Here is a 27597-nt window from a genome sequence, read left to right as displayed (position 1 = left end):
GTGGCTATATCCATACAGATTATCAAACAGTAAAGAGGGAGAGAAAGGGAAGACTGTTTTCAGAGTCTTCAAGAACTTGCTTAAACAGTAGATGTAAGTTTTTAATACATTTTCATGGACAGCAAAACAACTCCAAAAGGAGCTGAAGAGGAGAAGGCGGACAAGGTTCTGAAGGGATTTCTCCTTGCTCAGACCTCAGGTCAAACCCAGATGCCAGCAGCATCCTTGGGGCCAGGCAAGCAGAAATGTGTTCTGTGTACCATTTCCAAACCTTCAAAGCTCATGATGGTTTATGGATATATAAAAGGGTTTTTAATCCTAGTGACGCTGCCAAGAATATCTAAACCCTGATAATTTTATTGAGAATAAATTCTAATACAGAGTTCTTACCATCTTTTTGTTTCTGATATGCTAATTTAATGCACCATTATTTTTGATGGGATACCATCAAATAAGGGATGTCAAAAAGACATTTAAAAATACATAGTGCTCAGGCAAGCTGTTTCATGGCACTTACGAGATTTTTCTACCCTGTGCTCAATTAGAAAGCATAAATTTAATTTCTATCTAAGCATGGTCAAATGTGTATCTCCTGTCGTGGTTTTGTTGCTTGGTTGTTTTTTATTTAAAAATCTAAGCAGAAAGAAACGGTTGTTCTCTCCCAGGAGCTGTCTTGGAAAAATTAATAACAAATGTGCTTTTAGCTGGAAGCAGAAGCTTTATGGGGTAGGATGAGTAATTCTAGAACAGTGTAATGTAATCAGCTGTACTGAGTGTTTAGAGTTGCTCCATGTGGATCAGATGTAGTCTTATGCCTTTTAGTTCAGTGGCCTGTGTATAGCCTGCCAGTCAAGACTGAAAATATATATGTTTGTTCCTTAGCAGGATTATTGTTAAGCTCACGGGCTTCGTGAATCTATGTACGGTACTAGGAAAATATTTTAATAGAGAGTGTTCCACAAATGGTACTGTTACTGGTACCCTTACGAATGAGAGTGTTACTTTGGTTATGACAATGTGCTATTTTCTAAGTGAAACTATTACCTGTTGATTTCAACTCTATGCTCTGTGAATGGAGCAGTGTCAGTCTGCCGTTTGAGAAAGTTGAGAATAACATAGCCTGCTGTATGCCAAGAGTTAATTTAATGCGTTCTGTTCTTTGATCGTGAACTAAGCTCTCAAGTGCCGTACTGACAGTCCATGTTGGCAAGCCAAATAAGCTACCAATGTTAGGTGCTTTTTACAGTATGAGAGCATCTACTTATGGTTTATATTCTATCATTAGGATAAAAGAAGTCACACTCTTCACTGACTTAGAGCTATACAGCCTTTAAAAGTAGACCGGTCCTTGGAGTTTTAAGATACCACAACGAAGAACAGATGAAAAATTTGAGGGCCTTGCTACAGTCTTTTAGTAGCCAGCCGCAGAAGTAGGTGGGGTAGGATTACAACTGGAAAAATAATAATAAGAAAAAAAAGCTACTATGTGATTATTAAGTAATTTTTTTAATTTTTTTTTTTTTTTAAAAAACCATTCACTCTCCTGAACTGCTGCAGTCTAAACTCTTAACACCTTAACTGAGTACAGCAGTCAACTCCATGCCCTACAAGTATTTGCAGGGGTGGGAACTACCATGTCAGGATGTCAACTGAAGGTAAGAAAAGTTTTAGATGAAAAAGGAGCTCTATGGATCACAATATTGGCTTGAAAGATTAAAGATATTTAAAGGCTTCTATCTGGGATCCCTAAATTCATGAAAACTATGCATTGAAATGTTTTAAAAATTAATGAATTATAAATAAGAAGCTTATTTCATTCATTAAGTGTAAGTGTATACTCACTCATGGACATGTGTAGCTAATGCTACAAAATAAATGTGAAAAATGTGTGGTAAAACTATGAATATCACTCATATAACAATTCTGGTGGTCAGACTGTGAAAGATGGGAAGGCTAAAATTTCGTAACAGCAATGTGAGACGAAAAGTTGGGAAACTATGAACAAGTTAACAAAAATAAATCGCTGCTCTGGTGTTGAGCTTAGCTCTCAGAGCCCCGATCAGCAGTGTTCTGAGAGTTCAGACGCTGGCAGTGAATCAAATATTTCTTCCTTCTCCAGCACCAGTAGTCCTAACATGCCTCTTCGGGAAAGAAGTGTTTTTTTCACTTTGAACATATGGCGTTATCTTGAGCTAACTGACTGCTTTATGAAAGTTTCCAAAAAGGACAAGTCATATCAAAGAAGGCTAGGAATGCAACTTCATTTCCTCTTCCAAAGTTTAATATAAAAAAATATATTTGCTTTTTTTGTACAGATTTAATTTGGAGCACATATGTATGACATATGTAACATTATCAAATAGTTACCTGATGCTCATCAGAACAGTGGGAACAAAATAAAACAAAACAATAACTTCAAGGTACGTACGGGTAACTGTACTGACTGGTACGAATTTGCATCCAGAGGTGGTTGGTTTCAATTTTGTAACAGTAGTCACTGGTAAGAGAAATAGCCAGAGTAGTGGCTTTAAAATGGAGGCCTCGATTTTATGAACGTTCGTATCACCGTTGTGTATAGTGTATAATATAAGCATTTGAAACCTTAAAAGACAGTCACTCTCGTGTATTTTAAATACTGTTATAAATTAGCGTATTTTCCTGTGCCACTGGGTAGGCATCACAGTATCATATGTCGTATTCCCAGTGAGCACAATGCACGTCTCTGGTTGCAAACCATTGCTGTTTTCTCTTTTGGCAAATGATAACCACTGAGTTCTGGTGAAGTGATCTTTGTGCTGTTGTTGGGATGCCATAAAAATGTCACTTACTGAAAAAACAATGGCACCTTAGGTAGCTTGGCATTTGTATGCTACAAATTACATATGGTAAGTAGGTGGATTTGTGAGTTCAGCATCTAATGTAGAAAGTTATGTGTAAACAGTAAGCAGGCAGTGTGCCCTGTAATGTTAGCGAAGGAAGAGACTAACAATAGGACAGCTCTGCAAGTAAGACTTCTATTCCTGAATTCCATTTTCAGGTCATCTATTGATCTGTTTATCTCACAAAACAAAGTGCTCAATTGTGCACATCATGTGAACTTTAAATAGCTTGGGACTGATTTTGCTTGAAAATAAGGATTGATTTCTATGGAGTTAGCAGTGTAAACACAAGTTTCAGATCCTGTGATTTTTGTTTTTTTTTTTTTTTTTCCTTTAAGGTGGTTAAATACAGTTTAAGAGCAGCAGATTACATAACTCTACAACTCTGCAAGTAAAATCAGGTTGTTGTGGACACACTGCTTGTTACCTAAGTGCTCAGGTTAGACCAAGGGCTCAGAGGGAAAAGCTCTAGTAGATGCACTTGTTTAAAATTTTGTTAACTGAGTTCTCCTCATCTTATCTCGGCCAACCCATTCAAAGCTTTAGATGAAAACAAAGCCATTTCTTTTTGTGCGTTAGGCTTTGCACAGCAACAGCTGAGGCATAGGTGTGTCTGGTTTTGCTACTCTGTTTATAACCTCTGGTAAAGGGCTAGTGTGAATATCTTAGGACTGTTCTTTTTTCGACTTTAGCGAAGTCCACCTAAGAAAGGTGACATAGGAAAGAAACTTCCTGGACTCCTTTAGTGACTCCTTTTGTCAAAGAGAATCTACTGACTTTTCAGCTTAATTTCCATAGCACGTGATTCTCTGCATCCAAAACTTCTGTAAAAATCACTGTATTTACTTGGTATCTTTTACTTTCTTCACGTAATTTTAAATAAAAACAATCCTTTCCTTTCACAGTGCATCTTTTTAGGAGCAGCCATTTTCACAATTTTTTTGGCAGTGTTCTGAGTGCTTTGTTTTATTTTTAATGTAATGCTAAGTCAGAGTAAACTTTACAGAATGGCAGGCCCAGATATCTGAAATACAATCATCCATCAAAAGCCCTCAGCGGGACAATTACAGCCCCCACATCCTCCCACAGCAAACCATGATTATAGGAGAAGAATGCCTGAGGGCTGCAGCTGAGATTAGACAATATGAAGTACTCTTGCTCCAGCCTTCACAAAATCACCTGCTACAAGTCTTAGTAGTGAGATAGGTGAGATTAATTGAACGTGTGTTTCTACATTAGTACTGACTTTACGTATTTTGCAATTTACTTCAGCATCTGTCTTAATGGTGCCTGTTTAAATTAGATATGTTCACATCTGTTGTGTGGTTTTCATGTTCTTTACAGAGCAAATACAGCTTTAAATACTTCTTTGATATCAGATACAGTGCATATCCAATACCTACTCCTCACTGTTGAGTGCTCTCAGCATTGCTTTTCTACCTAACTCTTGTTTCTTTCCTTCCCAATATCTGCCTTGCTTCTTGAAAGCCAAGAAGACCCCTAGTGTCATCACTCCTTCCTACTGTTTTTCAGCAGTTCTTCCTTCCTACCTCTATTTCCACAATGCACTCTAGGATCTGATTTTCAGGTGATACACACCTTATTGTAACTTACATGTATGTAAAGCAAGGGTAAATGAGGTCTGAGCTGTTACTCTGGTTTAAACAAAGAACATTGTGATTTGTTAATGCTCTGCACAGACTGCAGAGCCCTAAGGTGCCGGAAAAGATCCTCAGCACTAAGTGGTCAAGTCCAGAATCTTGCTGTGCTGCACACACAGACCAGTCGGACTAGTGATGCTTCTGTGAGTTTCCTTTACAGGAAACGCTTCATGGGGAGCCTGAGCTCTGAATCAGATTTTTCTTTGTTAGTTTACAAATTCATTTACAAAGTTGTATATAAGAAGGTAACAGTTATTTGTTGGGGATAATAATACTACTAATAATGATAGAATCCTTCAGGCACATCAGTGAGAAAATGCATGCATTTATTCCTTTGTGTCTTAAAGTATATCAGATGAAAATATAAGCTTTAGTTGTATCACATGGAAAACCATATGGCCACATCCATGATTGGAAAGACATTTGACTTGGCCAAATTCATTTCTCAGCAAGCTTGTCCTTGCTGACTGCAGGAACTGGGGATTATAACAGGAATGTAGACAAGGCTGTCATGTCCTTCGGCATTTTTAGCATGATGTAGGTATAAGCACAGGTGGGCAATTAAGCACTTTGTGCTTTATTTCCCACTGAGTGTCAGTTATCATTTCACTCCCACGACTGGAAATAAATATCAGTGATCACGGAGCACCCTCTTCTCATTTCATAGTTAAATGGAGGCATAGCAGCAACTGAAAATGTGGCTTGTTTTCTTTGTGTTAGGGATGCCTTGGCACTCTTTTCCTAGTCCAAAGAGAAAGTATGTCTAATCCCTGCTTATTGACATGGATTTTTCCTCAGAGCTGCACTGCTACATCCCTGGTGATGTGGATAATATTTTTGTTGTTCCTGTTGTTTTGGAGAAACTAAGGGATAGAGAATACCATGTTGTCCTCTTGTGGAAGTGGATGCCTGAATAAGCAGAAAAGTCTCTGCAGAGAGTAGTGAAAGGTAGCAAATGGTGCTGAGTGATATTGCCTTTGTTCACAGAAAGAGTACAGTACAAAAAATATTCAGAACTGTAAACTAATTCTAGTACAATAGGGAACAATCTTGATAAGAAAAAAAACAACAGGAGCAACTCTAAAAAAGATGTGAGGTTTTGGGTGATCCTACAGAATTTTTAAATTTTTTTTTACAGAGAATATGGATGCTGTTTTAGGGATTTTGTTTTAAAATAAAGTACTGTTTGTAGTAGAACCACACAGATCTTGTGTGTTCTGAGCGTAAATTTCATTTATAAAGCACAACTGTATACAATAACAGAGAGACTAGTTTAACATATACAGTGCAGATGATTTCCGTGCTGTGCTATAAAATGTAGAGGATAGTTAGCTCCCAGTTTGCTTATGACTCGGGCGCATGGTCTCCAGATTGACCTTTGTGTATCCTTCAGTTTGGCTGCAAGAAGCTGACTTTTTTTTTGGTCATCCCCTCATTTTCTTAGAAGCAGCCTGAAACATGGTTCTGGAAAGTAAGAGCAAAGATGTTCTCGCCTGAAAAGCTCATTCTTCTAGCCTGGCATTATCCAACATTACTTAGCTGTTGTCTGGCAAGGTTCGGTGGGTGGAGGAAGGGAATAGGTCTTATTTTGAGATTTTAAAAGGAGCTGAATTTTATATTAGCTTCACAGTTTATTTGTCTTTATTCCTGTCCAATAAAAAGCTGCTTTTCCATGGGAGCCTGAGGAGAGGTCACTCAAGATGAAAGGAAGTGGAATGCATCTCAAAGAGCAGCCAAATTTTGATGGCTTTTTCTTGCTGATGGTGAGAGCAGCTAAATCTTTTAAAAAGCCGGTGTTACTTTGCTCTTAGCCTTATCAGTTGTACAACTCTTTCCCATCCTTTGTGAAGGTATCATACTTGATCATCTGCCAAAACCTGTTTGTTTAATTAAATTCTTTTAAGAACAAATCACTCTTCTATGAAGTTTGAAGGATCATGTACAGCTTGGGTTTCCCCTGGTACGTTCAGGTTGGTTTTGATCATCACCTTAGCATACTGGATTAGATTCCCTTTATGTGCTGCTTCGTGATGCAAGGGAGATGTGGCAGCCTTGTATGGGCTAGTATAATAGTCATGCTTCATTACACGTAGAAACATTTATCGCTGTTGAATAACCTGATGGACCCATGGTGTTGGTTTTCCCCTTAAAATAGTCACCTGGCTCCATGTGCTTGAGGTGCATCGTGTCTCACATTTGAGTATGGTCCTCCCCATTGCTAAAACAAGTCAGTTTGTGGGGCATTAGCAAAATCCAGCTCATGCTGATGGGAATTACAAAACTGATAGTGTTGGGCTTCCTCAATACATTTCTAATGAATGATAACATGTAGCTTGCTGTCGGCTCATATTAGTAATATTTCTTACCCATTAAAACCTGTTGGCCCATGCTGAGTTCTGGACTGCCACAACTGACCAGTTCTGGTGCCTGACCTCAGTGGTTTGCATGAAAAAGCTCCTCTCAGTGAAACACAGAAATTTGTAGTCTCTGAATCCCTTCACTGGTAGACAGCTCAGGCTGCGGCAAAGGAACACACAGTTGAATGTTAACTTAAAATCATTACCCTTGAGAGTACCTCAGTCTGCCTCCAGAATATAGTGCCACATTATAAATGAAGCATGTTTGTTGCCATTCAGTCCTCGTAAGGTATGAGCAGAATGATTATTTTCATCTTTGTGGCAGTTTAATTTGAAGCACTTTCTGAGTGAGAGCTGTTGGGAAAGAGCATGCACTTTGTGTGGAGTGAGGATATATTATGTTCAGTAATTATATCATTTGATCAATTTAGCCGTGTGTTTAGATGCACTTATTTAAGCACAGAAACCTTAGAGCAGCAGGGAAGGTATTCATACTGTTTTGTATCTTTTCTTACTTAAATTCATAGGCGTGCATATTTTTCATAGCTGAGCTTCTCTCCATGTTTTACAGTTGTCTGTTGTGACTTGTCCTGAATAAGAAAGCAATGTAGTTGCGAAGAGGTGTTTATTATTATCTGTCACTAAATGGAATAACCCAAATCATCCAGACCGTGGTTACTCTGTGTTAGTTAGCCAAGGAGTCCTTGGTGGTGTGTAGGTTCCTGGTACCTGTAGCTCCAGTAGCCTACGGTTGTCACTAGAACGTCACTTCATAAAGGATTTTGACAAACTGTCTTGAATAGGGAACCAGTAGAGTACAGCTAAACATCTGTGTTATTGATGATGTTTATTGGCTAGAGTTGCTCAGGAGTTGCTCATGATCAAATAATTGAAGGTCCTTGAAGTTATCAGGAGGTACCCACGCGGAAGGATCTGCACCGACTTAGGTTATCTGGTTATTGACTGTTGCATCCAATTGCTGTGTCCTCAGCAATCTACGCTGCCTCGCGGCCAGCTGAAGTGGAGCAGAGCTACAGTGAATGAATGCCCCTCTGCCTTGGCTCTCGGTTGTTACCATTTGCCACTCCATGTGATCGTACAATCTGCATTACTAGTAAGCTGACCCCACAAAAGCCTTCCCTACTTTGTACTGTAGGTGTTCAATAGAATCAATGGCACCATGCATGTGGCATCAGTTAGCACAGAGCTCAATGAAAAAGGTAAGAAGAGCAACAAACAGTTCTTTTTCTACTTCTTGCCTTTCCTTCTCATATTTAATTTTTTTTTCCTTGTATTGTTTTCCAGAAATGTATTTTCTTTTGCACTTTGCAGGTATCACTTCTTGGTAATAGTTTTTCCTGCTTTAACTTGATTGACAGTAATTTTGGCACAGAAAAACAACTGAATGTGTCTTTTGTTAAAATTTTACACTTTGTTTATGGAGGTGATAAGTTCTGGTAGTTAACACACAACATTGGGTAGGAGTTTGCCTTGGGTACTGTGGCGAATTATCAGACACTTACTCTGTTTTGCTTCATGTCTCCACCATCTACAACTTCAAAGAATACTTCATGGCATGCATTGTACAGAACATTCTTCTCAGAGGAGAAAAAGCTAAACGGTTTCAACAGTGTTGAAAAACAGGTTTTAATTTTCAAGTAGAAAATGTATTACATCTGCTTTAGTTTGTTTCCTGATTTTCTCAGCATCAAAAAGTGTTTATCCCTTAGTTTTTTTCCAGAAGCTCCTTGCTATTTATTGTTCATGTTTCTAATTTTTCAGAGGTTGCAGACTTAAGGGGCAAGTGAATTCTTTCCTTTTTTTTTTTTGTCATATGTTCCTATTTTCTTCTTTCCTTATCATCTTTCTTTTTTTTTTTTTTTTTTTTCCCAGAAATAATTTTTACTTTTATACAATCAAAACTCTCTTACTGTCACGTTTACGTGCCAACATTCAGACTGGCTAATCTGAAAACTACCCAGAGTCCACTAGTTGTTTTTTATCAGCAGCTATTTTTGTAAAGTGACCCCAATTGCCCTTACTTTTAATAGGAAGGTGTGAAAAGCTATTTACCTTTTAGTTAGCTAATTTTCATACTTTTCACTTAGCATCAAGGGAGCTACTTTCCTGTTGTAGGACTGTCTTCCAGCTATGCATCGAAATTCTTTCAGACTGTGCTGTCATGTCATATGCTTACAGCCATCAGCTGTTGCCTGCAAATCTTAGTCTCTTTGCTTTCCTTCCTTTCAACATTTCAAGTATGTCATTATTTATTATATTTTGCTTCCTATTATTTGTGAGGAATAACCATTCTCCAGCTTGCTTTTCACACAAATTGATTTTAATAGTTCCTTCCTTTTCATATTATCAACTGGAATTCTTAATTACTTAAATGGCTGCTCAAAATCTAACCCCCCACATAATTGTACTTTACATCTCTCTACTTTTGCAGTGGATTCAGCAAGCATATAAGCACTGATTCAGGTTTTCATTACTCAGCTCTTACAGTAATAAAAAAAGGTCTCTATCAGAAGTCATCCTTTTGAAGAGGTTGCAAAGGTAAAAACAGATTGAATTTCTGTATGTGTAATTACATGTGCAAGAGTATTCATACACAATTTGAAGAGTTTATATAAAGTGAAGTCTGTAATTGTTAGCCATTTTTCAGCTTTATGTTGGATTTATTTTGGTGATTTCACCATCTTTGCCAAAGATAAAGTGTACTTAATTTGTGCTGGAGAAAGGGTTTATTGTCTTCCATGCTGTAGCTGCGATCAATAGTGGTCATTTAAAACTCTAGATGGCAAAGGAATCTTAATTGGACCCCATGTAAAAAGGTCAAGTTGACTGTCAGAGTACTGTGTAACTGTAGGAATTATTCTCTCCAATACTTCAATTTGTCTTTCATTACAGTTGTGTAATTCCAAGTCGCAAAGATGAGAAGTCATGCAGAAAATCTGTGACAATTTTTAGACTGCTTCTAAAGCCTTGCACACTGAAGATCTATAAAAGTTACTAAATTAATGAGTAAAGGGAATTTCATGGGGTATTAATGATAACAAAATGACATTATCGTTCTTTTATGTTTTTATGCAAGGCAGTTACACAGAGTGAATAAGAATATGTAATGGGAAGACTTAATTGATTAAAACCTCTGTGTAGTAAGCGGGAACTTCAGTTTGAGCTGCATGCCATTAAATACTGAACTCCTGATTGCTGTTCAACCCAATCAATACAGAACAGAAGTCTGTAGTGAATCTTGCGCCTGCAGCAGAAATAAAGTTTGACAATAAAAATCAATGCCTAATCCCAAAGTCTAGCATTTAATAATATCTGTGGTTTATGTCTTTTATTGATTCTTGTGGTCCTTAAGGCCATCTGTTAATTTACTCCCTCTGTCTGGATCTGGGGAGGTCAGTGACTTTGAGAAATATGTTATTTTCTGCTCGTTCTTTATTGTGTATGGATTACTGCAACTAAAATCCATAACTGTCGCTTGTGAAATGTTGCTTGAGGCATTTACCCATACACAGCTGAAGACAAAATACCATTACCCAGGTAGTGAATAGGCAGGAGTGTTCCTTTCACAAAACCAAGCAGAGTATTCCACGGTTTATTTTTTTAAAATCAGTCTCCTGACGGTAACAACCACAAGTTTGTGGGTTTTTTAAAGTCTGTACTAGACTTTATTAAAATACAGTTTTCATATAACTTAATTTTGCCATTTTTTATGTACCTTGTAGAAATATCAGGACTCTGCAGACTGCTTACAAATAGATCCTGGGTCATCTTAGAGTAAACTATTTAACAGCAATGTATGGAAAAACGTGAGAATTTGACTAATTTGTAATTTTGTAATCAGGCATTTTATAATTTGTCTAAAAAAAATAATTGCATCTTATCTTCCTCCATCAGTGAAGATTTAAGTGTGTGCCCCGAGCTTTCATTTCCACAATTCTTTCCTTTCCCAAATCAACCCCATGCATATTTATGAATGTTTTATAGAATAGAAGCATAACTCAGTTCTTAATATTTCACAGTGAGTCTCAAAAGTTTATACTATTAACTAGTTTATTTTTGTGTACGTATACAGTACATTTTGTCCTGTGCTATATTGTGTCCATGAAGTATTTTGTATATAATGGAAAATAAGGTGCTTAAAATGTAGATGAGCGCTTGAATTCACAGGTCTTGGACGCTACTAGGAATCGAGCCTGGTCCCTTGTCTCATAGCCCTCTCTAACCAGTAAGTAATATTTCTTCTTGAATGGTGAGCTACTAAACCCAAACTGAAATAATCTATCATTTGCAAACCTAGAACACAGTCCATTTTCAAGTTGCATCAGAAATCTTACACTCCTTTGGTAAGTTGCAGAGCATACTCCAAAAGAAAAGAAGGGGGGGAAGTTTCTATGTCCATACATGGTAAAGAATTTCTGAGAATTGTTTTGGAATTACTGCTGAATCACTCTTAAAATACTTGGGAGACGCCTCTAAAAAATGTGCAGTGATGTGAAGCAAATTATCTGCAAATATGTCTCCTGCCACCAAAAAATATGTCTTTTTAAAAGACAATAATTAATGCATATAATTTTCCCACTGTAAATTTTACAAAGCAGTTGTAATTTTTATTGAGATAGAAATGTAGGGTTAGAGAAGTAGTCTAAACATTTACCTATGGTTTATTTAATTGTAAAAACTGCAAATGCAATGTCTGGTAGTGTGGTAGTGTGCATGGCTAATCCCATACAAAATTGCATCCCTTTGCTGCTTTTTGTTTTGATGTACTCTTAAGCATGACAGTATAGCTATGGCTGGTGAGAGTATACCACACATACAAATAAACACAGCTTATTTTATGTAGTTACAGTAGAAGAAAGAAATACTCCTGATGTTGCGGCTTATTTTGGTTATTCCAGTGATGGCAGAAGCAGGACAAAATTGGAAAATGGGATTTGTGTGTGTTTTTATTAGGCTAGCTTGTTTCTCTTTGTTAATCAAACAGAATATAATACCTCTCCCTTAAATTCCTGCCTTGCTTATTCATGGATTAACCTAAACAGCAAAGGAATGCTCTTGCCTATATCATCTATCTTTTCTGAATTTGTCTGCATAGTCTGTTACAGCAAACCCTGTGACACGTACAGAAGCCTCTGACGATGTAGCTATGGCAAGTGGTACCTAATTCTGTCTTCATCTCTTAATCTAATCAACTGGTACACAGTAATTCCCAAAACACAACTGGATTATCAGCACAGTCAAGCTTCTATCCTGTCACAGTTTAAAATGAACCATGTTACAAGACAACAGTAAAGGCACTTAATTGTTATAGTAGAGGCACTTAAAACACTCTTAGCTGGGCACTTTGGTTAATCAGAACACCTTTGAAAACTCACTGAGTTCTGATGGTTGTAGACTGAGATTCTGGTTTAATCATGTGCAAATATCATCTGCTTCTTCCAGTCTCAAGGTAGGCCTGTTTGCTTCGTGGAAGGAGATTTTCGTTCGTCGCAGGGTTTGTGAACAATGGCTGCTTTTCACTGAGGAGTGGGTTTGAGTCCTTTTCTCCCCAGTTTTGTTTTAGTTGTTTTTTGGTTTGTTTGTTTTACATTGTAGGGTTGTGCAGAGAAAGCCTACAAAGGCAGGGCAATATTGCATAGTCTGTAGCCTGGATAAACCTCCCAAGTTCATTGTCTCTTGTATTCTGACAAACTCTTTCACTTGGATGGGGTTTTTTTCCACCTCTGTCAACAGAATGTTGATCATGCTGAAGGGCTTTTATTGTTGCCATCCACCAGCTTCTGGTTATAATTCTTTTCTAAAGTTTATAATTATTTTCAGCAGCTCCATGGTAGTGGCATTACAATAAAAATGCAGTTTTGAAGAAAAGAGCAATCTTTTGGATCCTACGGCTACACTTTCCTCTGGGATTCTTCCAGCCTAGGAATGAGAGGTCATCCAAGAGGAAAGCAAGTTGAACTGGTACCTACTAACATTTTCAGGCTGCTGACTTGGCTACTGTCTAATATGTCAAGTTCAGACATGAGTTATCTCATCTTTAAGCAATTGCCCCAGAACAGTGCTTTTAAATACTATCACACATCACTGAGCTTTGGTAGAGGTCAGTGCAGTCTCCAGATTTGTTTTGCAGCAGTAGTACAGATAACTTGGAACAAAATGCATGTGTTCCCATACAAGCAAAATATCATCTAGTGTAACCTTGCAATAGTCAGAATCAGTAGTTCAGTTTTACCAAAAATATTTTCCAGACATTTGAAGCCTCTGCAGGTATTGAAAAATCAGCTTAATAACTGTGCAGTTGCTGAAAAGCTATGACATCTACGGATTTAACACTGTTAATGAAAGAGCTTCCTGAAGCTCTTCCAGGAATTGCATCCAAGTACTGAGTCCCTTCAGCTCTTAAGATCTGCTGTATCCACAACACTTAACTCTTACAGATTAATGGATATTTTTGGCTTTGTCAGTGTGTCAATAGTGACATTAAAACAAACTTGGAGAGTTTTTGGTGAAGATTTCAAGTAGCAGGAGCCTAATTGTGTTCTCAACAAAGTCAACATAGCATCTCACTCAATTAGAATCTGTTTAATGCTTTTAAAGTTGAAGTCCACAAATATACTAGGGTAAATGTGATTGCTTGGGTGACTGGACAAAGTTTGAGACAGTATATGTGGCTGCAGTTTTAACTTTTTGAAGAACTTTGTATGTTTTGTTAATTACATGAATTACTAGAACACGCTCCAATCCATATATACTACAACTTCTGAGTACTTCAGCTTAAAAAAGCTACACACATACTAATTTTAAACTCCTATTTTTGATTCACAATTAAAACTACACTTCTATCTCTTTCCTAAATAGTGAGTCTTCATTAACTTGGATCCGCTAATTCCAGATCCTGAGCAAGCTGCAAGTGATGATCAGATGCAGATTCTTGCAGAGTGCCTGAAGGCTGATTAAATGTTCGTGGAAGGCTTGGATTTCCAGACATGGGTAAGTTTATGTCTGTACCAGCAACATGACTGGTATCCATATCTGCTCAGAAACCTACATGAAGTCGTTGGCTCTTGTAAGGGCTAAAATAACTTTTATTCTGTTGTGAGCAGTGACAGCAGACTCTGCTGCTGCTTTCAGGGCTGAGAGAACCTCAGGGAAGGGTCCGCTAGTTCTGACAACTAAGTGTAAAAATCCAAACCTGGTGGATTCCACCTCTGAAATATGTGGTGCCTCATAAAAATGTCCTATGTACAAGGAATGGATCTGAGTGTACTGATGACTCTCTCTTTGGTCTGCCCAGCCAGTTGTGGACAGTTTTTGTGTAGAACAGCCAGCCCGTGTGGTGAGCTGTAAGAGGGAGACATCTGGTTCTGAAGAGCAGTGCACACCTGAGTGTGACTCAGCGTATGGCAGTAGCTACTGATGCCCCATCACTAATGAAAACATATCACTATTAATGGAGATGTGATAGAAGTGCAGGAAAGACGGCTAGAAAACTACTGTCTGCATGCAAAAAAAAATGCTTTTCAATCTACTGTCATCACTCCTGAAGAATTTGATGAAAATAGAGGCAGAAAGCCAGTAACATAAAAATCAGCACTGCCTGTGCACCGTTCATTCTTTTACAGTTGTCTGTCTTTTAGCACACATTATTATCAAGTACTTAACAGTCAGTATTAAATCTAATTCTGGGATAACTTCTGAGAAATCATTTTACAGCATTAGCAGCTGGAAGAATGTGCTGTCTGTTAATTGTTTACATTATCTGTCTCCCAGAATAACAGCTGGCGAGCAACAGCCTAAACCAAAACCCGGTACCCAGATAAATTGCACGTTTATGTAGGTATAGGAGCATACTATGTAAACTCTTAAAGCCAGTGACTTCAGAAGTGATTAAATAATACATGATGTAGCGACTGATTTGGAGTACATCCTGTATTTATATGTCTTAGGTAAATGGGAGGTACTTTTCCCTGTGCAGGTGTACACAAGATCTCTAATGCTTGGAGTTTTATAATGTGACAGAAAAGAGCTAAAGAGCCACTGCACATGCGGTTAATCTAAAAATCAGTCAGTCGAGACAGCTGTCATCTTTGAAATGTGACTGTCCTGGCTGATCTTGAAAAGAAGAATATAAAGGGATTAGTTGTGAAATCTCAGTTGATGTTCTGACACATGCAGATTTTTTCCCCATTTCTTCAATGGTGTATGAACACGGATCACCAAGCAACACCACCTTCCTTCCAGGGAGCAGGAGTATGACTTACTACCAGAACTGCCCATAGGTCTGGACAACTTGTGATTGTGAGGTGGCAAAATATTTAACTAAAACCCTATATTTTGTCCTGTCAGAGTCTAAGCCTTTTCAGTCTGTTTCTCAGGGTTCCAGGTTTCAGTCTGTTTCCCAATTTCCTTCAATACGTCTCTTCCCATGGGAGTACTGTGAGGAGTTCTACATGTGCTCACTCTTTGCTTGGGGATGCAGCGTTAGTGGGTCCTGTGAGGTCTTGATCCATAATGAGTCATTTGACCACTCTCATATTTTGCCTTAGAGAATGGAAGGATCACACAGACATCCTTTTAAGGAGCCAGCATGCTACTTCAGTGACGAAAAGGAAGACAGCTGACAAGCTGTGGCTCTTAAAACCTCTATGCCATTTTTTTAACAGGAGGACATTCACCCTTAGACTCTCTGCATTATTTCAGTCTCTAAATGCAACTTGCAGTTTCACTTAGATAAATATGCTGTATTTCCTTTTCTGCCCTCCCAAGTTGTAGTGCTTGAACAGTGGAAATACTGTGGTTTTTCCCCAGAGGGAAATGCAGTCTTCTGAAGGACAAAGTATCTGGGAAACATTGGGATGAAGAGGAAGTTTAGGAATTGCATGGCATGGTTTTCAAATAAAAATCCCAAGATATTTTTAATCTTTCAAAGGAATGGTTTGCTCCATTCTGCCCACCCCGCATGATTCATTTACTTTGCAACTTGTAGTTAATTATGTAGATGTGCACTGTATTGTATGCTCATTGAGAATGTGCAACTTAAATTATACTGCTCAGGCTGAAAATACTAGACAAAAGCAATGATAAGATAACAATAAGAGGATATGATTGAATATAGTGCTCTTTTTGTAGTATCTGGCTGTCATATTTCTATTTTCTTGTCTTGTATGAGCATTCTGACAATCAATCAATATTGATATGATGCTCCGAATGTGCAAAGGATTGGATAGAGTAAGTGCCAACATGACCATATGCCTTTTGACAGAACTGAATGAGCTAAAAAAAAGAATGTTTGGCTTTTAAGTTGTACAAATTTTCACGAGGTGTAGTCTGTTCTCAAAAAGGAAGAAACAATGAAGTAATATTTTGAGGACTATGACAAGACCCTGTTTGCTATTCCTGGTACACATATTCAGAAGAAAGTGGTAACAATGCATATTCAGGCCGTTCCGTTTTATCTATGTTGACAATATAGTCATAAATTTTCTACTGTTCACAGTAAAATTCTGGCTAACATGCACTGCTTATTGACTGAAAAAATCCTCTCATGTGCTTCCAAGGGAAGATTGGGAAGTCTCGCTGTTTCATCTACTGTCTATTCATCTCACAAATTGCATTGGAATAATTAGACTGAAATTCCCTATTTACTCACAAACCAGCGGAGACTGGGAGTAACACTGGAAACTGTCCCAGAGTTGCTTGGCTAGTTCTGGTGCTCTCAGCATAATTCAGTCTCTGTAGCAGCCCAGCACTGCCAGTTTTTGTGTATTGCTAGTCAAATTGACTTTAGCAATAGTTGCAGAGGAGAGTTGTGTGAAACTCCTGCCCCTCCCTCCTCCACACTGGTGTTTTGGGGTGAGTTTAAAAAAAAAAAAAAAAAGCAATTCTTGGCCCCATACTGCCTTGGCAATCCCATCCAGTTTTCCCTTTAATGTTTTCCACATATGGTTGTAAAATCCAGTGTCTGAAGCCTTTTCTAAATATAGAAACATCATTCTTTAAAAAATGATTGATGCAATAGGTCTCATTTGTTTTCAAGACCTTTCTTTCTCCTTTTGCAATTCAATGAAGCATTGAGCATTCTTCTACTGTCCATTTCACATAGTCACTTTTGAAGTAACGTTATTCTTTTTGTGTTTTACTGTATATTAGGAAGTATCTCCTTTTCAGTTTTGAAACAAAAAGCTAACAGCAAAGAGCACTTTCCTTTACCAGTGGCAGAGTAGCCGTGCATGAGTAGCCTGTGCCCCACTATTAGTGTAGAGCTTGTTTATTACACAGCTCTGCTTGTTACTTTGTTAGCATTTGTAGAACAAAAGCAGAGATGATGGCATTAGCAAAGAGCAAGCTTACTCTTTTCTTAGCTGAATTTTGAGCTTTTGTCTCTTCCACTGCATTACCCAGCTGTAACCTCCTTACGTGCTTCTACATTATTAAGGTGATCAAATGGAATTACCTTTAAATGAATGATTTAGCGTTCTCTGTCGTTAATGATGTGAGATTTTTGTCTCAGAGGTGAAAAGCAATTGAACCCAAGTGGATTGCGAAAAAACAAGTAAAGTCAGAGTTTGATTTCCCCCACCGCCAACGAATCTTCATGTGTTTATTGATACAAAAAGCAGGAAACAGCCTGTGATTTTAGTAATATGCTTAGAACGAAATCTGAGGTTTTGAACAGCTTTCGGTGCTTTTGGCGGTGTTTTCCATTGTCAAATTTACAATTACTTATTACATAACTATTCAGAAGCAATTCCACCGGTGTAGATTTCAGTTCTAGTGGCCTGTAACACCCCCAAACTGCTGCCCTTCTTTGGTATAGGAAAGAATATATAATGTCACGTTAGGGCAGCAAACCAGTAAATGGCACTTTAGAGCAAACAGCTTTATTCATAAAGAGAAGCAATTATACGTATTTGCAACCAGAAGTCACAACTGATGATGGAGTCTTTTAAAAGTAGACAGTTCTTGGGTGGTGGTGGGGAGATACGATGTTCTTTTCAATAACTGAAAGCACACTTGAAAAACCAATATGCAAGGACAAGGGCAATTCTGAATAGACTGGTGAAAAATCTAGAATTACATCATGAAAAGGATTGTTTACTTTCTATCTTTACAGATTACGAAGGCACCTCACATTTTGGGCCTACACTGTTGCAAGTTATGTATTCTGTATCTGTATAATGGGATTAATTATATTCTTTAGTATTATTGTTAGAAGAGCTCTCTTTTGTCGATAAACACGTGCAATTAGTGACATAAAGATCTGGAAAGCTGCCAGAATTGCAGTAAAAAATAAGGCTCATTTCTTGCATAATTTCCTGACTAGCACTTCCCCAGGCGGCAGTAAACCTGTGTATAGCATTTGAAAACATTATCAGCAACATTACAGAATGAAGCCTGGTACAATTTAGTATCTGAGAGAGGATGAAATGATTAAAGTCAAAGTCTGAGGATGCAGAAGGGACATGTATTCCTAAATTTTTATATAGGAGTGTGGCAAGGTTCTCTGTGTGTCTATGATGAAAAGGATTTCAAGAGTTACTTTGTCACTAACAGTTTCTTGTTTTTTTCTGTGGGACTCTCAGCAAGACAGATAACATAAAATAGTGAGTTTTGCATGCAGACGGAAAGGAGTTTGTTTCATAATAGACACTAAGTTTTAGGAGTATGATGTGGGTAAGAGAAGATACGCATTGCTGGTTTAGCCTCAGGCATGTGGTCAGATCCTTTTGTTTGAACCCCTGCACATTCTTCAGGGTGTGAGTGGGAGTATTCTACCATACATGAAAACCTTAAACTACTCCTGTGACATCTCTTACAATGAGCCTCTGCTATTATTGGTTTCTAAGAAAAGAATATTATATTTATGTTTAGGTAGGATGGACATGGAGATCTAAAAATGCATGGTGAAGTACACAGTGCTCTTGAAATCTGCTAATGAAAGAACTGTGTTGGGAACCATAACCTGCAAGCTGCAGAACAGTGAGTAAAGGTAGTAACAGTAATAACTAACGAATTATGGCTCCAGATTAATAGTGTGTTGTATGATACGCATTTAGCTTTCTAATATAATGCTTATGAAGCCAGGAAGATTAAATTTCTTCCATTTAGTGGCATTTCTCTTCTGATGCAAGTGATAGTTGTAGATGCAACAGCAGAACACGGGAGCCAGGTTATGGCCTTCCTCACCAGGCACATACATTGCCGTGTGTGGACAGCAGTATTTGTGACAGGGATATCCAGCTCCTTTGATCTGGTATGAGCAGTTCTGTCCCCTTTAGTAAGGACGATAAATTTTCTCAAGAATTTTGAACTTTGATCAACCTGGGAAGGCCCACTTACGGTTTTTGACTGGGAAGCAGAGCCCACTAAATGTGTCTACAGTACCTTCCTAGTCAAGGTAAAGCTATGCATGCTGTATTTATGAGTAAGCTGCCTAATAATTTATGCCCAAGAGTCTTGACAGTACTACATCCAATCATTTCACCACAGTGTAGGCATGGTCAGGAATGCATTAATGGATGACAGCATCTTCTGTTGTAATAGGCAAATTTTTACCCTCTGTAACTAAACCATGAACTTGCAGAGGGAGAGAGGAAGCAAAAATGTATAGCCCAGTTGAGGCGACCGTTGATTGCTGCTGTTATCTTTAGGGGGTTTATTCCAATTGTGAATGTAGCCCAAGATACCTGTTGCTTAAAAAAACCCCAAACAATCACCACCACCCCACCCCCCCCAAACCAAATCTTAGTAGTGAGAGTGGATCTGTTAATTTCTCCCCCCATCCCCCTCCCACCCCCCCCCCCAGTTACACACAAACTGTTGACACATCATGGTTCAATTGTAATACAGTTAGAACTTGGCTGAACCAAGGGAAGTAATTTTTTCTACTTGACTGCTTCTCACACAAACTCAGAGTGATTGGCAAAGCTGAAAAAAGTATGTCCTGAAGAGGAAATAGAACAGCTTATTTAGTAGGGCAGCAAGAGGGGAGTTTTACTTTAGTACCTCCTTAAGGGGCAAGGTTGGGGAAATCCCCTAATATTGTTAGCATGACACAAGATCTTGTGTTTGTAGACTTGTGTGATGATTGAAGTATCTCATGTGATGACTATTTGTCCATCACCAGAACTGTGATGTTTGGGGACAGCTGGTGTCCTTAAGCCTAAGCCATCCCCTGTGTGTTCCATAGAAGCCTACAGACTGAGGCAGCTGGGATGGCAGGGAGGCTAAACTTGCAGAGTAGGGTCTTGTTCCTTCCTAATGAACAGTAGGACTTGTCAAGGTAAGTTGTCTTATGACCTTGGGCCTCCTTGAGTTAGGAGAGAATTGTGCTTTTGTCTGAAGAGAAAGACCTGCAACCAGGTCATGTTTTCAAGTCAAATGGAGGCAATGAAGCTCAGTAACTTGACTATACGAACATCTGGATTAGTGGCAGGGATGACTCTGACTCTCAATATTGTTCCCCTATATTGAAAAGTTGGTTTTAAGTGACCTTCCACTAAAAGGTAAAAAGGCCCTTTGGGAGCTCTCCTTTTCCATTACTTGTAGTTGAGAGAAGTCTGCTGGGCACAGTTCTGCTTCCTGTATTGCTAGGGAGTTTTTTTTCTAATTGGATTTCAGGTTTTTGTACTGAAAATGAAGTTTAACTGTTGAAGGATAATGTAAGAGTTTCTAAAACTGAATAGATAAACATATGCTGGAACTGTTTTATTTAAGAGATTCCTTGCTTGCCACTAAGGAATAAAAGGAATCCAAAAAATGTGTTTCACTTAGCTGTAACTGTCATGAATGCTGGAGGAGGTCCCGTAAGGGGGATGGAGATATTTTATTCTATCAATTTGTCAAACTAATCACTGTCTTGCTCAGAGGGATTATTTCAGTGAAGAATGGAAGTCAGCTCTCAAGGGAGATGGAAATGAATGACATGAAGAGGTATCTGACTCATAATTAACTCCGTTCTACAGGTGATCATGCACAATATTATATAATATCATACAAATGTAATTTGAAGGCAGTGTATGGTGACTCACAAATTCTGTATTCTCAACCTTTATAAGGCATTCCATTAAGTGGTTCTTCTCCTCCTAGATGCTGAATTACTTAAAGTAGCAAAACCACTTTTTCTGTTTGTGGCAGATATCCTCCTGGTTGTTACGTATAACTCCTGCATGTCTCCATCTACTTCAAAAGTAAGTCTCTAGGTGACTTAAAGGAGAAAAGGAAAGAGAAACTGGAATATTTTACAGGAATATCTTGTATTCGGTGCATTTTCAGAATCCAAACTCCTCTAACGTGTATTTCAGAAGCACTTGCCAGTTGAGTCCTTCCACTGTGTGTATTTTACTGTGTTCATTGAGTTATTGTCACTGATGATTTTAAAAGTTTCAGGGCCATTTCATGCACAAACAAGTCATGCTGAGGTCAAAGCAAGTTTAATAACACTTGTTGAATTCTAAAACATAGGAGGATCATTTTGTGTGAGTACTCAGCAGCTGTGAACTGTTCTAATGAGCAGAGACTTATTTCTATATGACTATTAAAGCAAATAGTGTTTGTGAACGTATGTGTTTGTATAGCAAGCAGAAGTCTCTTTTGCAGGCTTTCTGCACCTCTGTATCTTTCAAGTACATTTTTTCTCAAGGGAGGTAGCCTGGTGTTTATGGAATGATTTTGTAGTGCAAAGATGCCAAGCACTAGCTAGTAGAGATTTTTTCAAGTGCAAGTGCTCATAGCTGCAAAATCTGTTTCTGTAACTTTACTATGGCTATTATGCTCCAGAATACTCTCCTGTATGTTCATTAGTAATTAGTCAACACCAAACCTGCAGCTAGCAAGTATAACTGTGAAGTTAATCTTACAGAATGCATAGGAAGTAGGAGATGTACTACCACCCGGAAACAGTACTTACACTGATAGTTGAAATTGCATATATCTGACATGCACAATAAATAAAAGCAGTTAATGTTTTACAAAGTAAAGGAAACAACCCACAAGAGAACTTCTTATTTCTGGTTTTTGCTGACATTATAAACTTTCCAAAAAGACTGAGAGACGTTCCATTATAGTTTTCTCGTGTTATGTATTGATAGGCTTCCAAAGCACGCTCCAATTAGAGAAGTTGTCTATTTAGTGTTCAAAGTGAGGGGCTGATACCAAGTTTCCTAAGCCAGTTAAGAGACAGGTAAGGCAGAGACTGTTAGTCAGATCATAGTGAACAGGGCTGGCATTTCTAGCCTTGAGGAAGGCAAGACAGAAATCATCTTCAGTTGAACATATATAAATGCGTACAAAGGAAATGCCCTAGTATTTAGAACACACGGGACAGTAAAGATTGTGCAGAATTGATTATGTACGTGTTTAAGGAATGTATAAATTTTGCAAGAATTTTAAGCAAGGAGCTTGACAGTTCCAGTGATAAAACTACTATAATTTATAACTTCACTCAGGTTAAAGAACTTGGAGGTTTTTTGTAGATTTTAGAATGTCTGTTGAATGTTACAGATGTTTAAGCAAAAGAAAGCAAGAAAAGTGTAAAGCTTATTGGAAGCAAACAGCATTGTGCAAAATGCTCATTTTGCTCTTTAATCAAGATATGCTATTTCTTAAAATCTGCCTATATACTGTAAAGTGTGCAGTGTAATCATATGACACTGTTTTTAAAAAAATTAGTACTATCCCATCCTTGAAATTTTACTATATGACTTCTACATTTGCTGCATTTTTTTTTTGCTTTTCCTTCGAGTGGAACATTGGTTTACATTACATTTTACATATAAGAAAGTGTCAGTCTTCATATACTTAATACGTAAAATCTTTCAATAAATAAAAGTTGAATTTAAAAGTGAAATTGATAAGGCAGCAAAACCTGTTGATCAAATGACATAAAAATGCTGCAGTAAAGGCTAGTGCACTGTGAAAACGTGAGGCAAAATTAATGCTAACACTAAAAAGTCAAAGGCTACTCTGGAAAGCCGAGACAATGCATTTTTCAAATGTAGCATACCACAGAAAAAAACACTTTTCTGCATTCTTCAGAAAGCCCCTTTATTCTCCCATCCCAAAGAAAGGATGTAAATTAAATCCTTGCTGAACTAATAATGCAGCCAGGAAAAAAAAAAAGGCAAATTTTTGTTTAACCATTTAACATGCGCAGAGGGATTAACTCAGTCCACAAGGCCTGGGGAAACTAATCTAAAAAGTCTTCTGGGCACACTTTGGTTGGAGAGAAGAGAAACTGGCACAGCAGTAACTCCTAGTGGGTTCTTTGCTGGTGAATGGCCTGTGAATTTCTTCTTTTGCTTCCTGCAGTTCTGCACTGAATTGGAAACTTTACATCCTCAGGCCCAGATACATCCCTGATCTGAAAGGGGTGCTCACAGGAGGGAAGAAACTTAATGAGATTTAGTGCCTAGTCTGGTAAGTCTCCGTGTGACTCCTTGCTTTAACTCCAACCTCCTAGTTATTTCTGTAAAGGAACAAGCTTTATATGACGAGGAATAAAGAGATAGATCTCTTCTATGCATTATTTAAAAAAAAAAAAAAAAGAAAAGAAAATTAAAACCAGGCTTAACGTAATTTGTCCTGTGCTGGCACAAGGCTTCAGAATAGTATCTTTCGCCACGCCAGGAATAAAGCATTTTGTCCTTATTAATGAAATGGCCAAGTGTGGTCTTGTAGCAGCAGAAGCAGAGCAGTTCTGTGAAGCATCACACTCCTTACAAAGCATGGGGCATTGTGATAAGTGAGCTCTGCAGAGCCAGTACGGAACAGCACCAGTCTGTACCTGCTCATCTCCTTTACTAAAATCCACATATACAGCCATGAGACAGAATCATGCTGCAGGCCAGAGGGATGGGAAGAGGAATGCGTATCCATCTTTTAATGCAGTACATGCTATTGGGAGGGCCTGCTTCCCTCGGAGCCTCTCCTTCCAGCTGCAGAGGCGCAGGGCAGGGCTGGGTGCGTGAGCAGCAGCATTATTTGGCTGCTCCCTGTGGGTGTCGGGGGTCTTGCTTGGCCTCTGTGCACTGAGTCAACTGGAGAGGATGCCATTGAGGGGGGAAGGTTGCTTAGCCAGCACCAGAGTTTGAGTATTGCTTTTGCTTGTTTCTAAAATTGGTCCTGACTGCAAAGCTAAAAGCTTTTTCAGCAGCTGCAGAAATCTACAGTCTTTAGCTCACAGCATAGTCTGTCATTTTGTGTTACATCAGGCACTATTCTAGGAGGTATCAGGCAGCAGCAGGGAACTTTGCCTATGATTTCATGGGACGGTTGTTTTTCTAACTTGATTCCTCAAGGGACCTTTAAGGGAAAGGAAGTGCACAAATAAAATTAATATGTTAAAATGTATTACTAACTATAAAGTGCAGTATTTTATTTGGGTTAATAAGGTGCAAATTTGCTGTTGATCCTTTATACTGAATTTGATTTTGGTTCTGCAGTGAGGTCTTTGTTTTAGAACACACGAGAAGTTGCAAGTAATCATAGAATCATAGAATGGTTTAGGTTGGAAAGGACCTTGAAGATCGAGTTCCAACCCTGCTGCCATGGGCAGGGACACCTCCCACCAGCCCAGGTTGCCCAAGGCCCCATCCAGCCTGGCCTTGAACACCTCCAGGGATGGGGCCTCAACAACCTCTCTGGGCAACCTGTTCCAGTGCCTCACCACCCTCAAAGTGAAAAATTTCTTCCTAATGTTTAATCTAAACCTGCCCTCTTCCAGTTTAAAGCCATTCCCCCTCGTCCTAATGTAATCAGGCTTGTTTCAACGTCTGACTGCTGATTTGATAGATTCCTGCTTCCCAGTCTCACGTTGTCCTTAATTTGGGAATTTTTGTCCCAAAGGAAGTTAGCTATAATATTTTAGCTGAAGATGATTTCCCTTCTGAGGAAGTGATATTATGGAAGGTCTCTAACTGCTCTTAACAGGTTTTAAATTTTCAACTTATAATAGGTTGTAATTTGAAGTCAAAGTCCACCTTTCATCTTGAAATACCTTATAAATGGGGTAATGAAATACAGTTATCTCAAGAGGCACAGAGCTGCTGAGCACCATGAAACATTAAGATTTTTCATTTGAAAGTCTGAAGGAACAGTCCCAACTCATTCTAAGGTCTGTATATACAACACTGTAGTCTTTTTGGACTAGTTCAGCTTCAGAGTAGATCAAAGAGGAGGTTCTCTGCTGCAGAGGTTCCGTGTACCTTTGATAATAACACATTGTCCTGTGTGTGTTCTGAGCTGGAGGAACATCCAGCCTAGTTTAGGTCCAGATGTAGCCTAACTCTGGAAGTAAAGACCTTTGTAGTAGTCAAGTTTATGTTGCCTCCTTTGCTGTTCAGGAAAGTGAACTGTTGTAGAGCACGCTGCCACAGTTGCCTCAGGACAACCAAAAGGGGTTTGTGTTGCGGTGAGAGGAGGCAGGAACGCTCTGATTGCCTGCTGTGGGAATTGGAGGGCAATTGTTTTGCCTGCATGTTCTGGTGAAGCTTTCTCAACACTGTATGCCAGTTCAGTAACTTGGTCCTCCTTTAAGTTACACCTATTCTCAAATTATGTTACTAAAAATAAGCATTTTCTGTCAAGTCAGTTGTTAAGCCTGCTCACACACAGTTTTGAATAAAATCAAGTTAGCTGATAAATGAATTTTTAAGTTTGAAATACTGCTCTTACTCTGGCTTTCACCTATGCTGTGCCACATTACTATTACGAGTTGGCCTATTCTAACTATTGTTCAGACATAACGTGCAGTAGAATCTGAAAGATGCTACTGGAATAATAAAAATACTCGCTTTCAGTCTAACCTCAAGCGTGTGCTCTGGGGATTGACCAGCGTGTCTTGCTGCTGGCTGCCTCAAAGGCTGTTTGCCATCTAGTGGCTTAGGTGCATTAATGCCAAAAGGGTGTAAGTGACAAAGCTGGTTCCTATTAAAAACAGTTGCAGTTACAGTTGTTTCTCTTCTTTTTCCACCTCCCCATGCTTTGCAGCTGTTTCTGTTTCAGCTTTATGAGGTGACAAGACAAACTGTCCAACAAAACATCACTAGTTGTCACTCACTGTTGCCCATGGCAGATGCCTGAAAAGGTCAGTGTGGCTGCCAGTTAGCACGCTGATTTCTCCTGCTTTATTCCTTGAAGTTCCCTACTTTTGTCATGAAAATGTTTTTACGTATACAGAGAGTAACAGGGACTCTTACTCGAGTGTTGGTAGATGCTGCATGCTTTATGCTCCCCAACTGCATTTGTGTTTCCCTGTGTAGCATATCTGGTAATTTGTGATGGGTTTTGATCCTCACAGTTCAACCACCTGTATTGACATCAGCACGAGCCATAACATACTCTTGATTTCCGCTCTCACTGCTACTAAGAAAAGCCCAGAGCCCAAGTTAGGACAACATTTTTAACTGTCTTTTCCATTTGAGAACTGGAAAACTGCCTAAATGAGAGGGGAGACGGCAATGTTTCCTCCCCTCTAGCTAGAACACCCTTCTGTAACCCAAAATCTCTGAGATCTCTTCCTGTCTCTGCAGTTACCCAACACAGATTAGTTCCTCCTCTCTGTCCCTATCTCCCCATCTTTACAATGGGATAATAATCTTTTTGTTAGGTTTTTACAAGTCGGGTGTTCCCAATATTTGTATGAGAATTGAAAAGAATTCATACGGTACACTCCTCCGCCATGTACATAGAATCCACATCTATGCATCACTTCCCAATTACTTAAAGAATGTTAATCAGGAAAAATGACTAAAGGAAAAAATCTGAAGATCTTTACTTTGAACATGGAAAGAAGAAAGCGGTGGGTGTAGTGCCTCGGAGGAGGAGGGGGTTTCATGCTGAAGACAAAATCGATAGAGAGGCGGCTTCTTTGCATGAGCTTGAGGAATCGTGGCTGGTTATCCAGCTTTTCTTAAGATCCTGATTTTAAACTGCTGCTGTTCGCATTCTGTCGCTAAGAAGTTGAAGTCAAGTAGGGCTCAGATACTTCCCCCCAAAACCCACTTCCTAACAGCTGCTCTTAGACATGAAAAGTTTTAGTTCAACTGTCGATTGCTGTGAAAAATGTGACTTCTGAGCTGGAAGTGCCATGCTTTTGAAGGGAATATTCTGTAACATAGAAAGGTACGATCTTTTTATATATTGCTGCTTAATTAATAGTCTGAAATAGTCTGGAACTGGTGTGCTGATTTACACCGACTCTGAAGTCTTACCTGTTTGGAAGACTTCAAGTCAGTGTATTATGAAATGCAAGTCTGTTACAATTAAATTACATCTTTGCTATTTGAAGGTGGTTTTTTGGTTGGGTGTTCATTGTTTGTGGTTTTTTTTTTTTTGCTTTGGTTGGTTTTTTTGTTTGTTTTGGGGAGTGTGTGTTTGACCCAGGATGAAGTGCGAGGCAGCAGCCAGGGTGTTCTACCTCAGTTTTGGTGGTCTTTCTCCTAAAGTCGGGGGAGACTGGTGAGTTTGCCCTCAGTTTAGGAAGGAACGGGTGGAACTCGCTTGTCAGAAAACGCTATTTAGTAAGATCTCCTCGCATAAGCCCGTGAGCAGTTTTGGGGTGGTTTTAGTGGAATCACCTGCTCGCGAGGCAGAAAGGTGGCGCTGAGCCTCAGTTTTAGCCCCTACCGGCGTGCCTGGTTATTTTGGAATTCACCTGGCAAGGACACGCTTACCCTGCCG

General features: G+C 38.8%; 1 protein-coding gene across 1 annotated transcript in view; it reads left to right on the top strand.

The window, feature by feature from the left end:
- The first annotated feature begins 20283 nt into the window (after window positions 1-20283).
- Window positions 20284-27597, top strand: part of RFT1 (RFT1 homolog (S. cerevisiae)) — a 21278-nt gene continuing 13964 nt past the window's right edge. The window contains exons 1-2 of the mRNA XM_009891293.1: window positions 20284-20376; window positions 27363-27460. Coding sequence (XP_009889595.1) covers window positions 20284-20376; window positions 27363-27460 — 191 coding nt within the window. The remainder of the gene's footprint in view (window positions 20377-27362; window positions 27461-27597) is intronic.

The sequence above is a fragment of the Charadrius vociferus genome, unplaced genomic scaffold (assembly GCF_000708025.1).
Source record: "Charadrius vociferus isolate BGI_N301 unplaced genomic scaffold, ASM70802v2 scaffold758, whole genome shotgun sequence".
In the NCBI taxonomy this organism is placed as follows: Eukaryota; Metazoa; Chordata; class Aves; order Charadriiformes; family Charadriidae; genus Charadrius; species Charadrius vociferus.
The sequence above is the reverse complement of the archived record's forward strand: the minus strand, read 5'-3'. Positions and strand labels throughout refer to the sequence as shown.